The following is a 12366-nucleotide window of genomic DNA, read 5'->3' as shown; positions in this document are numbered from 1 at the left end:
TCTTATTTTAGGTGAGGACCTGGGCACAGTCAGAGCTGAGTGTCAGTTGGGGGTGCCAGGGTTCCCAAGGGCCAGATGATGATGGGTAGTGCTGAGGGAGGATCAGTCACACCAAACCTCTTCCGAAATACCATGAGTAGGAGGTGATGCCAAGCTGCCTGTGGCAGAGGGACAAATCCTGCCTTCTGCCACCTACAGATGCTGCCTGTCACCCTGGGGCATCTCTGCCCTGCAATGACCCATTCCGGGGACTGGGATAGGGACCCTGCCAGTCCCCGGGACAGTAGTGGGGAATGGGGATCCCTGCGGGACTAGGACAAGGCCCCCGCCGGCCTCCCGGGACTGGGACCCCGAACTACCCCCGGCCCCGCCGCAGCTCACCAGGTCCGGGATCTCTACTGGGTCCGTCTGCCCCCGCCCTATCCGTCCGGTCCGGTCCGATCCGAGCGGTGCCGGGCGGCAAGGCGATCACCTGGGCGCTGCCGAGCCGAGCCGTGCCGTGCCGTGCCAGGGCGGAGCGGAGCAAGGCCGGGACGGAGCAGGCGAGGCGGGACGGGACAGGGCGGGACGGGGTGGGCGGGTCCTGCCCCCGCACCGCCCGAGGCTCCCCGAGAGCCGGCACCGGCACACGCAGCCCGGGGGGGCGGGGGGCGTTCGGGGGAACACGGAGATCGGGGTACCCGGAGGGTCGCTGGGCACGCCCGGGGGGACAGGCTCGGGTGGGCACGGTGCCCAAGAGGCGCACGGGTGTGAGCCGGGGCCGCTGATCGGAACACGGGTGCTGGGCTGGCGCAGTGCCTCGGTTGCCCGCTGAAGGTCCGGGTGGCCGTCGGGGGATCCCCGTGGCTGGGAGGTGGCTGCCAGCAGCATCCCTGAGTACGAGTGGGGTCCTGCATGTCGGTACCCCTCGGCCGCAGCTCCCACCCCCGCCGCCCCCCCGACACATGGAATCGGAATTGCCACTTCCCTAAAGTTCCCGCGGTGGCACCGCGTTCGCTGCTCGCTTCCAGGCCAACCGGGCGGCCTTGGGGGTTGCGGCAGGCTCAGCACTGGAGTTCCCAGCTGGGAGAAAAGAGCAGGGCTGGGAGAGCAACAGCTTTGCCAAGGCAGCTGTGAGGGTTATTTCTGTTGTGCCCATTCTGTGTCTCAGGTCCCTTTCCTCTGTCCGCAGTGGCAGGAGGTGCCAGCACCTCTGGGAGTGACTGCTGTTCGTAGGGATGCGGGAAGATCCTTTACATCCCAATCCATACATGGATTTGGCCTCCAAATGCCCTGCTGCCCTCGGACGCTGGGGCCATCAATCCCAGCTTTGCACTTAGACCTTTCCTCCAGGTGAGCGGGGCGCTGGGGACTTTGGTCCCAGGAGAGGCTGAGCCTGCCGAAATTGCCCTGTGCCTGCCGCCCGGCCAGCCCCGGCCCTCCCAAGGCTCCCGCCCCGTGTTGTGTAAGGCCCGGCAGTTCCGCTGGCTCTGGGCCTTACCCAACAGCTCCTTCCTCCGGCTGCGCCTCTGCTCGGTTTCGACATGAGCTGGCCGCGGCCAGCTCAGCTCGGGAATTTTGCCGCTCCCAGCCTCCAGCCAGCGCCGCCTCCTGCCAGCACAACCCCGGCAGCCTCGAACCACTCCCAGGCAGCTTTCCTAGCTCCCAGCAGATCCCCGGGGCTGGACTTCACCGTACCAAAACTTGGAACAAACTTCCCCTCAGCCTGATCAGCCCCCACTCCAGTGAACATACAGGAATGCAACAAGACTTAACTTAGGGTCCAGATAATGTTTATGAGCAAAGACAAGCGATTACACTCTGGCAGGAGCCTAAATACAGGAGCAGATCCCTGGGCTAGCCCCGCTGGATCCTTCCCAGCTCCCTCTCTGCAGGGGTGTCACCCTGACAGCTCTGCCCCATCTCCAACACCTATTCCAGCACTACTCAGACAGCTCCAAAGCATGGAGTTGGGCCGTTCACAGGTGCTCAGCCCCACACCAGTGCCTGCGATGGTGAGAGGTACAGGAAGCTCAGCCTAGCTGGCTCGAGGGGCTGGGTTTGGGGGACAGGTGCTCCTGTGCCAAGGAGAACACACCCCATGGGCTGGAGAGCACCATGGCCCTGTACCAGGGGGGTCTCCTTGGCTCTCTGGAGGTGCTCTGTGTCCCTGTGGTAAGGTGGGCAGGACCCTGCTGTCCCAGCTGGGGCAGGCTGACCCACCCTGCCTGCCAGCATCCCCAGGGACAGACATCCTTTTCACAGCCACAGTGGGAAGGGTCCAGGCTTATACAGATGCCAAGGGGGCAAACCTGCTCTGGGACTGCAGAAGCTCCCCGGCACTTGTGGGGGGTCCAGATCCCCAAGGCAGGGAGAGGAGCAGTGTGTACCCCAGGCCAGCCCTGTCCCTTGCCTGGACGGTGTCACCCGCCATCTGCAGGCACAGCAACATAGGGGTCCCCTGAGTGCTGCCACATCTCCCCTGCGGACCCCCACCCTTGGCACAGCCACAGGATGTCAGAGAAGAGAGATGCCAGGCACAGGGAGCAGAACCCAGGGGCTCTGCTTCCCTCCAGTAACCTGGGGTACCAGCAGCCCCACTCCAGGACCCCCACAACAAGGGATGGAGCTGGGGACTGCAGAGGAAGAGCAGCCCCGCAGCTGGGGCACTGCCTGCAGCTGAGATAAAGTCCTGTTCATCCCCTTCCCTTTCCCTGTGCACCCTATCGCTAACACCCAGGTTGGACAGTCCCGCAGGTGGGGTTTCCCTGTGCTCTGGGGTCCCACCATGCCCTCTCCCCTGGACACACGGCCCGGGAATCCCTGGGAATGGGCTCCCCAGCACAGCGGGGGCTCTTCCAGCTGGGTCCATGCCCTAGGTGATGCCCATCAGTACGTCTGGGGCGTGAGGATGAAGAGTCGATCTTCCTCCTTGCGGATCCACTTCATGAGCTTGTTGACAGCATTGATGGCGCCGGCCTTGGTCCCCAGGGGACTGTAGCATATGTAGAGCTCAAAGGCATTGGTTACCTGGGAGAAGGAACAGGACACATGCTGGGAACAGGACTGCACCCTACTTGGGGCTGGCAGTCCATCTTCCCCGCATGGGCTATCAGCAATGGGCAGAGGGGCTCCAGTGCAGGGACATAAAGTGGCAGTGGGGTACCCTAAATGGGTGGCATCTGGTTTGCTCAGAACTGGGAGAACCAAACCTTGGGGTTTGTCCCCATAGCGGATTTTCTCCACAGCACTGAGTTCACGACAGGAACAGGCACAGCCCTTCGTGCCAGAATTCACCAGCTCCATCTGCCACCCCTGCCTGTCCCTCCCTCACACAGGGGCAGGCTCACCCCCAAAAGGACCAAGGCTGGGGTCCTCCCTGGAGACCATGGAGTTGGTGCTGTGTGGTGTTACCACCCCCCTTCCCCACCACACAGGACCAGAAAAGACAGGCTCACCAAACCCCACCAATGGCCTTACCCACGCCAGGAGGTTCTCGCGGGGGCCTGTGAAATAGATGTTCTTCAGGGGCCGTGGAGAGTTGTGGGCCCGACTGTGCAGGTACTGGTAAAGCCCCAAGAGCCTCTCCTTCTCCTCCTCCTGCACGTAGGGAGCCTCAATCTCGGGGCTGCAGGAACACAGCACCCCGTTAACCCCCTGGAGAAGGGGCTTGGCCCATGCCACATGCCACAGCCTTGGCCCAGTGGTTCCCCGGGGGCTCACCTGGTGAAGAGCCCGGAGCTCTTGGACTTGTAGATGAAGTGCCGGAGGTCAGGGATGCCCACCTGGGCGACGCTGTAGAAGGGGGTGCGCAGGGCCTCCTGCAGAGCGTGGTGCACCCCCCGCCGCCGCAGGCGCTCCTGGAAGCGCCGCTTGCAGTCGGACACGGTGAAGAAGTCCTCACGGTCAGTGGAGACCAGCAGCAGGCACAGGTCCATCTCCTGCTCCAGGTAGGAGATGTGGGCATGGAAGAAACCGCTGGAGTTGAACTTAGGGAGGCAAATGGGAGTCCAGGCCTCACCCTCCCGGAAAGAGGAAGAAGAGCTGATGAGGTTGAAGAGCAGATGGAGGTCAATGGGGTGAAGGAACTGATCCTTCTTCCTCACGAGAGACACCAGCTGGTTCCCAGACAGCAGAATGGAGAAGACCAGGCTCTTGGCCTTGGCCTGCTGCAGGCTGCTGCTGACAGCGTCCCGGACACTGGCGGCCAGGGGCAGGCAGCGCACGGCGCCCATCAGGAAGCTGGGGTCGTGGGCCATGAGGTCCAGCAGGTTGTCAGTGATGCGCTCGGAGCCAGCCAAGAGCCGGCGCAGGTCATAGTTCTGCTTCTGCTGGAAGATGTGGTTGAGCTGGGTCCAGGTGAGCAGGCTCAGAATCTGGTAGTAGATATAGAGCAGCTCGTGGGCAATCTCCTGCTCCGACTGCCGGGTGCGTGCCACTGCCACCAGCACCAGCGGGCTCCTCCGCACGAAGACCACCTTGTAGCCATCTGCTTGGGAGGGAGTCCCCGGGGGGGCGGGGACAGACCTGTGAGCATGGCTCCCCAGGGCTACAGCCAGGCTGCAGCCTCTCCTCACAGCCACCCATCTGCCCCTGGGGACAGCTGACATGGCCCTTGGTGGCAGGCAAATGGATGGGCAGGCCGTGACCCCCCATCCCATTCCCCCCCAGGGCGGTACCTGCGTGGATGGACCGGATGGCATTCTTCTCAGCCTCCAGGAAGGACACCAGGGCCATCATGACACCCATGGTGCTGGACAGGGCCTCCTCAGAGCCATAGCGGGAGTACACAGGCTTGCCCGCCTCGCTCAGCACGAAGACGTGCTTCCGGTGCGAGCGCCAGGCGTCCATGGTCACGTCCTCCTCCTCCTTCCCCGACAGCACTGAGTCACGGCGGGCGGTCTGTGGGGATGGCTCCAGCTTCCCCTCCTTGCCCGGCCTCATCTCCTCCTCCAGGTCGAGGGCCATGCCCGTGAGCTGTGTGCTCAGCTCGCTGAAGTCCTTGCTGATCTGCTCCATGCTGCTCTGCTCGGCCGGCTCCCCCTGCCTCTCCTCGGGGTTCTGCACCGTGGCTGCCCCGTCCTCGGGGCTGGTCAGGTCCTCGTAGGAACGGGTGTGCACGAACATGGCTCCCTCCTGACCCGCCCCTGGGAACAACGGGCCATGCAGCATCTGTCCGCGCGTCCCCCATGCTGAGGGAAGGATGCAGAGGGGGCCTGCCTCCTTTCCCCATCCCACAGCATCCCAGGGGTGAGGATCCTGCTCGTGGGGAGTCGTGAGTGGGCCCATCTCCCCCTGCCCACAGGGCTGTGGAGGTCCCAGCCCACACGAGGAGCTGCTCTTTCCCCCCTGGTGAGCTGTGCTCCATACCTGGCTCTGTGCCCTGTGCCAGCCCCGGCGTAGGGCTCTCGGACCTCTCCGTGTGCTGGCCATCTCCCGGCGCCAGGGACCCATTAGGCACTTCCCAGCTTTTCTTCTTGTGGACATCTGCAGCCATTCCTTGGGGCAGGACCTGCATGTGACTCACAGTGTCACCCCTGTGCCCCTTCACTTTCAAAGCAAGCCCTGAAATGCTTTGTTCTCCAGCGGGGCCAGGCCAGCACCCATGGCCCAATTCCGCTGGCTCAGCAGGCAGCACTGACCCCTGGTGAGATGTCAGAAAAGCTGCTCTAATCCATCAGGATTTCCTCTCTCACGCAGCCACAGCACCTTTCATCCAGGCTTGGCCCCGATTTCCCCCATGAAAACTGCTCAGCCTCCCTGTGCAGTGAGGGGGAGGGGACACGGCCCTGGATGAGGCTTGTCCCATACACCTGGGATCCCAGAGGCCTCGTGTTTGCAAAGGGAGGGATTTATGACCCTCCTTGGACCGGGTTAGATGGCTGCAATGGGACGAGGCTGGTAACACTCCTCCTGAGCTGGCACATATGGCGTCACCCCAGGAACTGGGTGCCCTCTCCAGCAGAGGCCATGCCTCCAGCCTGCTCCTTCCTCCCTTGCCGGGGGGAAAACCAGCCCAAAAGTGAGCACAAGTAAAAGCAACAGGAGGCAGGCAGGCTGGCTAGGAGCCTGTGCCTCTGAACCCGCCTGCTAGGGAAGCTCATGGAGCCCAGGCTCTGCCCCGGCACACCTCCTGTTCTCAAACCCAGTCCCAAATAACGCTGCACCTGGGGGAGCTAGACTAGCCCCTACAAAGTCCTGTGACAGCCCTGAAGGGTACCACGGAGTGGATCAAGGCCCTGTCCTTACCTGGGGGCGTTTATGCAGCCCCCACCCCTAAACCTGTGACAGCTCTGAAGGGTCTTGGGGAATAGGTCAAAGCTCCATCCCCCCCCGGGGAGCTAAACCCTGACCCCACAAAACGCCGTGACGGCTCTGGAGAGTACTGGGGAACAGATAAGGGCTCTGTCCTCGTCTGGGGGAGCCTGTGACAACCCTGGAGAGTGCCGGGGAGTGGTTCAGGGCTCCGTCCTCACCTTTCCTCCTCAGCCTGCTGACCTTCCCGTAGGCGAGACTCACCCCAGGACCCGCTCCCGGCCCAGCACGGGCCCACCCCGACCCTTCCCCCTTCAGCGCTGAGGTGTCACCGCTCCTGCAGCCCCGATACGACTCAGGCCCAGGACCCCCCTTAAGGACAAGGCGCAGGGACCCACCTCCGCGGCTCCTCCCGGGGCCGCCCTGCAGCCCCCTGGGCACGGCCTAGGCGGGTCGGAGAAGGGCTGGGAGCCGGCGGCGGGCGGTCACCTCCCGCCCTACCCCCGGTCCCGGCCCCGACCGCGGCGACACCCCCGCCATCGCGGCGACCCGCCGCGGGGCATCATGGGAGTTGTAGGCGGTGCGTTCCGAGGGGGATCATAGGAGTTGTAGTCCCTGAGCCGCACAGACACGCTTGAGACGGGGCGGCAGCGGCGGGGCGACAGAGACTACAATTCCCAGCAGCCCCTGGGAGCCCGCGGGGAGGAGGGAGCCGGATGTTCCGGGTTCTCGCCGTGGCGGCTGTGGGGCCTGTGCGAGGCGGGAGCGGCGGAGCAGGAGGACGCAGAGGAGGAGGTGATGAGAGTCTCCTGGGAGATAAAGGGGATCGCCTGGGATAAAGGGGATCTCGCTCAGTGGGGTGAGAGGGGTGAGGAGTGTCCCGAGGGGCTCCCGGGGTGGGTTTGCCCAGGGTGGAGGAGGGGAGGCTGCGGAGTCCATGAGGATGGGGGCGGGGGGTTGTCTGTTTTGGGGTCACCCTAAATGCAGGAATAGAGTGAGGCTGAGGGCGTGAGCCAGCAGGTCCTGGAGCTGTGGGCCCGCAGCTGCGTGCCGTGGGCTCGGTGTCTTCATCAGGACCCCAGGCCCCAGTGGGATGTGGGTTGTGGGACTGGGATGCTCGGCCTCTGGATGAGGGTACGGTATCCCACACGGTAGTGCTGGGGCCTGCCACGTGTGTATCATTGTCAGCAGTTGTGGTGTTTCTGGGTATCTCAGTGTTGTTCTGAGGCCCTGATCAAGAGTAGGGCCTTTTTTTTGCACCGGCTCATGTGTGTGTCCATCTCGGAATGCTTGTGGTTGTAAAAGGGACGGACCAAAGCGGGCTGGATTCATGCTGGGGTGCAGAGGATCTGATGGGAGCTGCGTGCTAGCAGATGTAATCTCAAGTGGTGGGCTAAATGGGGTTTTGGGCTGTTAGTAAAGACTCGGGTGGAGGCAGGACGTGGTCTGGCTCTGGTGGAGGCCGGGTAAGGCAGTGATCAGGAAAGACTGGGAGTGGTGACAGTGACCTCCCGTGCTCTGTTTTTAATTTGGCACCTCAAGGGGCTGGTGTTGCTGCTGCTGTGTGGTGTTATTTTTGGCAATGCTGCTGAAGGTGGAATCCACTTTCCTATCCAGGCAGGGTGTTGGTGATGTGAAAGTCTTTTCCAACATTCACTGGTTGGGAACACACTTGTGAAGTCCTTTGAGACAAGCAAGGTCAGGATAGTAATGAGGTGGTGTGTGTGTTAGAAATTCACCTGATTGTCTCTCGTACGTGTTTTTAGAAGCATCATACAGACGAAAAGTATGCACATCCCTTTTTTTTAGTTAAAATCTTCCAGCCTGATACCTATGAGAGCCAAAATGATTCCCTCTCCCTTCACTTTCACATGTCAATGACATGCTTTTGATATTTCTTCTGAATTAGGGATCTCCTACTTTAACATTGGATGTAACTGGCTTTCTTGGCTACTTGCAGTTTCTGTGGCTTTGGGGAATAGTTTTCTCTTGTACCTCCTGCAGTACTTGGATTTCACAGAGGTTTTTTCCTTTCTTCAGCCTTACAAAAACTTTACTGGGTGCAGAAAGTTGTTCCACAGCAAACTGCTTCCTCTGTGCCTGTGTGTAGTTCTGTGTTTGATTTCCTTGTGATCTATAAATACCAAAAGTCTTGGCAAAATCTGTTTGGAAAGAAGCTCTGAATATCAGAGTATTTTTCTGAAAATAGCACCCAGTCTGTCACCAATTACCCTTCTCTCCCCCATATCTGGAAAAAAAGTGGGAAGTTGGGTGTAAATTGGTGAGGAGACATTTGAGGGCTGTGCTGGCGATTCCCAGTCGGCCCCTTGACAGATGTCTTTAGTCCTTGAGAAGACCAGTTGCTTTTAGTTTGGCTCAGCTGCACAATTCCCGTGATCAAAGCCATCGTTGTACCATAGCAGGATATAAATTGGAATGAGAGATCCAGGAGTTTGCTGTCAGGCTTGGCACGTGCAGTTTAGGAAGCGGAGTCAGGAACTTGTCTGGGGAGGGCAGGGGCACGGTCCTGAGGAAGTCAGTGGGTGTAATTGCCAGGGAGCATCCGCAGCCCCACCAGTCTCTCCTGGGAGGGCTGTGTGACCACCAGTCACTGGAGGAACTAAAACCACAAAAAGAGCTTCTCCTTGTTTAGTTGTGCCTTCTGTGTCTTGGGTGGAGCTGAGGCTTTGCCACCAGGAAGTAGAGCCAGCTGGGATAGGAATAGGGAAAGATGTTGCATGTCTGCCTCCCGAATGTTCAGAGTAATTGTAAGAGCTCATTATTGTCCTAGAGAGCTGTCAGTCTGGGCTCTGCCAGTGACTGGACTGTTTCCACCTCCTCAAACACTTGGTTGTGACCAGAGTATGACAGAATTAATGGATGCACAGTTCCAAGCACGCAGGTGGCTTTTTGCCCTGATTTGCTGTTGGCCTGGGGTGTCTTTGGCAAACAGCCTCACTCACACTGACCTGTCTCCCAGCATTTACCTGTGAGCGGGGAGGTGGGAGCTGAGCTGGCAGATACCTGCCCGTGGCAGGAGGGTGAATCCTCACAGTGTCTCATCATGATGTGCTTTTTTTGGAACAGTTGTAGCAGGGTGTACCTTCAGGAGATCTTGGTATCAGTGGAAGGCAGGCTAAGACCCTTCTGTCCCTGTCCTGCGGTTTGCTGTCACCTTGGTTTGTGGCGTTGTGTGGTAAAGCGTATCACTGAAGTGACCTGGGTTAAATATAACTCTCTTCTGAGGGTCATGCGTGGTGCAGACCCAGAAAAGCACAAGCTGGCACAACTTACACCCGGTGCTTTGCCAAAGGCAGAGGCGGGGAGCGGATCAGGCTGAGTGGGGGCTGTTGGTTGCTCCCTGTGTTATTGAACCATGACCGCACGCTCCCGGAGGTTGCTGCATGGCTCAGCAGGTCTGTGCCAGGCCTGAGAGCTGTCCAGTGGTATTTTTTTCCCTTGTCTGATAATTTGAATATTATGTCTAAACAGTTCCCAGCTGGCAAGGGATTTTATTTTTTTTTTTTTAAGCGTTGGTAAGGTTGTTGACTTAAGGAGAACTGGAGTGGGGGAAGGAAATCCAGAAGGGAAGAGCAAGAAATGCGAGGTCTGCAGGCTGCAGAAGATCTTGGATGAAAGGGCTGGCTGACAACAGGAACCATCTCCCTTTGCCTGCCCTCACCACGAAGGGGGTGTGGTCTTCATTCTCTTAGAAAGAGAACTTTTCCTCCTAGAAAGATGGAGGAAATCCTTGGGACCAGGGCGGTTATTTATCAAGAGCCATATTAAATGTGAGCAGACTGGTACTCTCAGGCTTGAGTGACCAACAGAATGAACCTGTTTCTTTGGAAGTGACATTGGGGTGGATGGATCGGTGGTGGTTATGCAGGTTGTCTTCCTCAGCTTCTGTATGCTTGGTTTCTGCCAGAACCTGCTGTCCCTGGCTCCCACCTGAGCCTTCCCTGGTGGGTAGTGGACCCTGGCAAGAGCATGGACTCTCTTTTGGCACAGCAGTTCCCTCAGCTCCTTGACACAGACAGCTGCCAGCAGCAGCATCTGGAATTGCTCCCTGGTGGAAGGTCTGTCATAACCTGCTCTGCTGACCTGCCTCCTCCACTGTGGCAGCACTGACCTTTGGAAGGGAGAACAAACAGGACTTTGTGTACCTTTCTTTGACAAGAGCTGCTCTAGCCAGGCCTGGCAGTGACTGTACTGTCCTCTGTCTCCTCAACCACTGGAGTTAAATAATCCTGCTTTGTAGCAGCGTGTAAGCACCAGGTCTCCCAGCCTTGGTCTGGTGACACGGCAGCCCTCCTGCACCACTGCAGCTGGATTGGCCAGAGCAGAGTTGAGGCCATCAGGTTGCCATCTCCCTCAGTTTTTTTCATGCTCTGCTGCAGTCTTTTTTTTTTTTTCTTTTGGCAAGACGGAAGCACTTCCTATTTCAGGTCCTGGCTTTGGTTATCGCCAGGAAATCCTCACCTTCTCCACTGGTGGGAGGAAGTGGATGAAATTTTAGATTTCTGTTGAGGCAAGTGTTACTTGCGTCACTCCGCTTGATGAGGGCAGCGTTGGAGAACAGTGCCTGTCATGATTTATTGGCAAAACCTCCTCCGTTGTCTACATACTTCTGAGGGCAGAGTATCCATGGTAGACCAAGAGTGGTGAGCATTTCCTTGAAGAGCAAAGGGCTTTTGGCAGAAATAGTTTGGATTAAACATTAATTGCAAACTGTTGTTCGACAACAGTCCTTGTTGTTTATGGATGGCGGCGTTCTCACATTTCTGGCTGCACCCTGAATAGTGTTAGACAGCACAGTATGTTAATCAAAGCTGATATCAGATTGTTTGCCCTCCATATTGACAGTTTGATTGCAGGAGTTGTTTGACACTTACAAATTTGAACGTGGAGAAATGCGACACTTGAATTCATTCATGGCCAAGTGTGGTCTTGTGTATCTGTGAATCCTGATCAGATGTTACACACACCCCTTCCAACCAGCAGTGTTTTTCTCATGTCGAGTGTGTTCTTTGCCTTGTGGCTTATCATCATGTTGTTTGTTCAACAGGTTGTGGTGTCTGGGTGTTGTTAGAGTGAATTGACCATTTCTGGAAGCCTACCAGACAAGATCAAAATGTGGGGAGACCATCGACAAGGCAACAGAATGGGGTCTTTTCGGTAAGCACTTGAATGTACAGTTTATTTCAGGAGCATTCTTAAATACAATAAGCCTTGGGAGCTCTCTGTTTACTGTTTTGGTAGAAGTAGTGAGGTCTCTATGGAGATAGTTGTGATTGCCAAAGAACAGACAAGTTAATTGATGGTTTTTGCATTTCTATGAAGTTTTTTATTTAGTTTTTGAGCAACTGCTGCTTTTAATATTTCTAGTCCTTCTCCACACCACCTTTTCTAGTGATACTTAGTTTAGCTGTGGTGAGCTAAGGTGATGTGCTGTATGGCTTTTGGTATTATGTGCTGTTAACGCCTGTAAGAGAAGAAGATGAGTTCAGAAACACTGGCACATTCAGTGCACACATGATTTTATGAAAACTTTGAGAGTTTAATTCTTTCCGTGAGGTTAAGAAGTTCATATATCATAGAATCACCGAATGGTTTGATTGGAAGGGATCTTAAAGACCATGTTGTTCCTAACCCCTGCTATCAGCAGGGACGCCTTCCACTATCCCAGGCTGCTCCGAGCCCCATCCAACCTGGCCTTGAACCCTTCCAGAGATGGGGCATCCACAACCTCTCCGGGCAGCCTGTGCCTGGGCCTCACCATCCTGACGGGGAAGAATTTACTCCTGGTATCTAATCTAAACCCACACTCTTTCAGTTGAAATCAATTCCCCATTCTCCTGCCACTGCATGCACTTGCAAAAAGTCTATATCCCTATGCACTCCTTTATAAGACATTTTTGGATGTCACTGCAACTGTTCTAAAGATTCATCTGCAGCTGACCTGCACAGCACAATATTTTTATTAGTTTGTGTTCCTCTGGTTGTTACTGGGAGCTGTGTTTACAAGAGAGTGCTGAAGATAAAAATGAAGCCACCAAAATCTAAAATTTTCCTCTGTTGTGCATAATTCTTCCATCCTTTGCTCATATGCGCCTCAGTCCCTTGAGAATC

The 12366-nt window shown here is 57.2% G+C and overlaps 2 protein-coding genes across 4 annotated transcripts in view; one reads left to right on the top strand and one right to left on the bottom strand.

Moving 5' to 3' along the window:
- Nucleotides 1-1755: 1755 nt before the first annotated feature.
- On the bottom strand, nucleotides 1756-6790 carry MON1A (MON1 homolog A, secretory trafficking associated). Its single transcript, XM_066195709.1, has 6 exons — nucleotides 6633-6790; nucleotides 5350-5491; nucleotides 4659-5126; nucleotides 3703-4468; nucleotides 3460-3607; nucleotides 1756-3009 (listed from the first exon to the last, which is right to left on the bottom strand). The coding sequence occupies exons 2-6, from the start codon at nucleotides 5474-5476 to the stop codon at nucleotides 2869-2871; spliced, it is 1650 nt and encodes a 549-aa protein (XP_066051806.1). The 5' UTR covers nucleotides 5477-5491; nucleotides 6633-6790; the 3' UTR covers nucleotides 1756-2868.
- Nucleotides 6791-6941: 151 nt separating this feature from the next.
- The window catches only part of RBM6 (RNA binding motif protein 6), a 58376-nt gene continuing 52951 nt past the window's right edge, over nucleotides 6942-12366 (top strand). Inside the window, exons 1-2 of one of the 3 annotated variants that reach the window (XM_066195190.1) lie at nucleotides 6942-7029; nucleotides 11303-11412. In XM_066195190.1, coding sequence (XP_066051287.1) covers nucleotides 11369-11412 — 44 coding nt within the window. In that variant the 5' untranslated portion in view covers nucleotides 6942-7029; nucleotides 11303-11368. The other 2 variants (XM_066195192.1, XM_066195191.1) reach the window with 2 other exon arrangements.

This window comes from Chamaea fasciata, unplaced genomic scaffold (genome assembly GCF_029207755.1).
Source record: "Chamaea fasciata isolate MVZ Bird 193981 ecotype frontalis unplaced genomic scaffold, bChaFas1.0.hap1 SCAF_13, whole genome shotgun sequence".
Lineage (NCBI taxonomy): Eukaryota > Metazoa > Chordata > Aves > Passeriformes > Sylviidae > Chamaea > Chamaea fasciata.
Note: the sequence above shows the minus strand (reverse complement) of the source record. Positions and strands in the feature narration are given on the sequence as shown.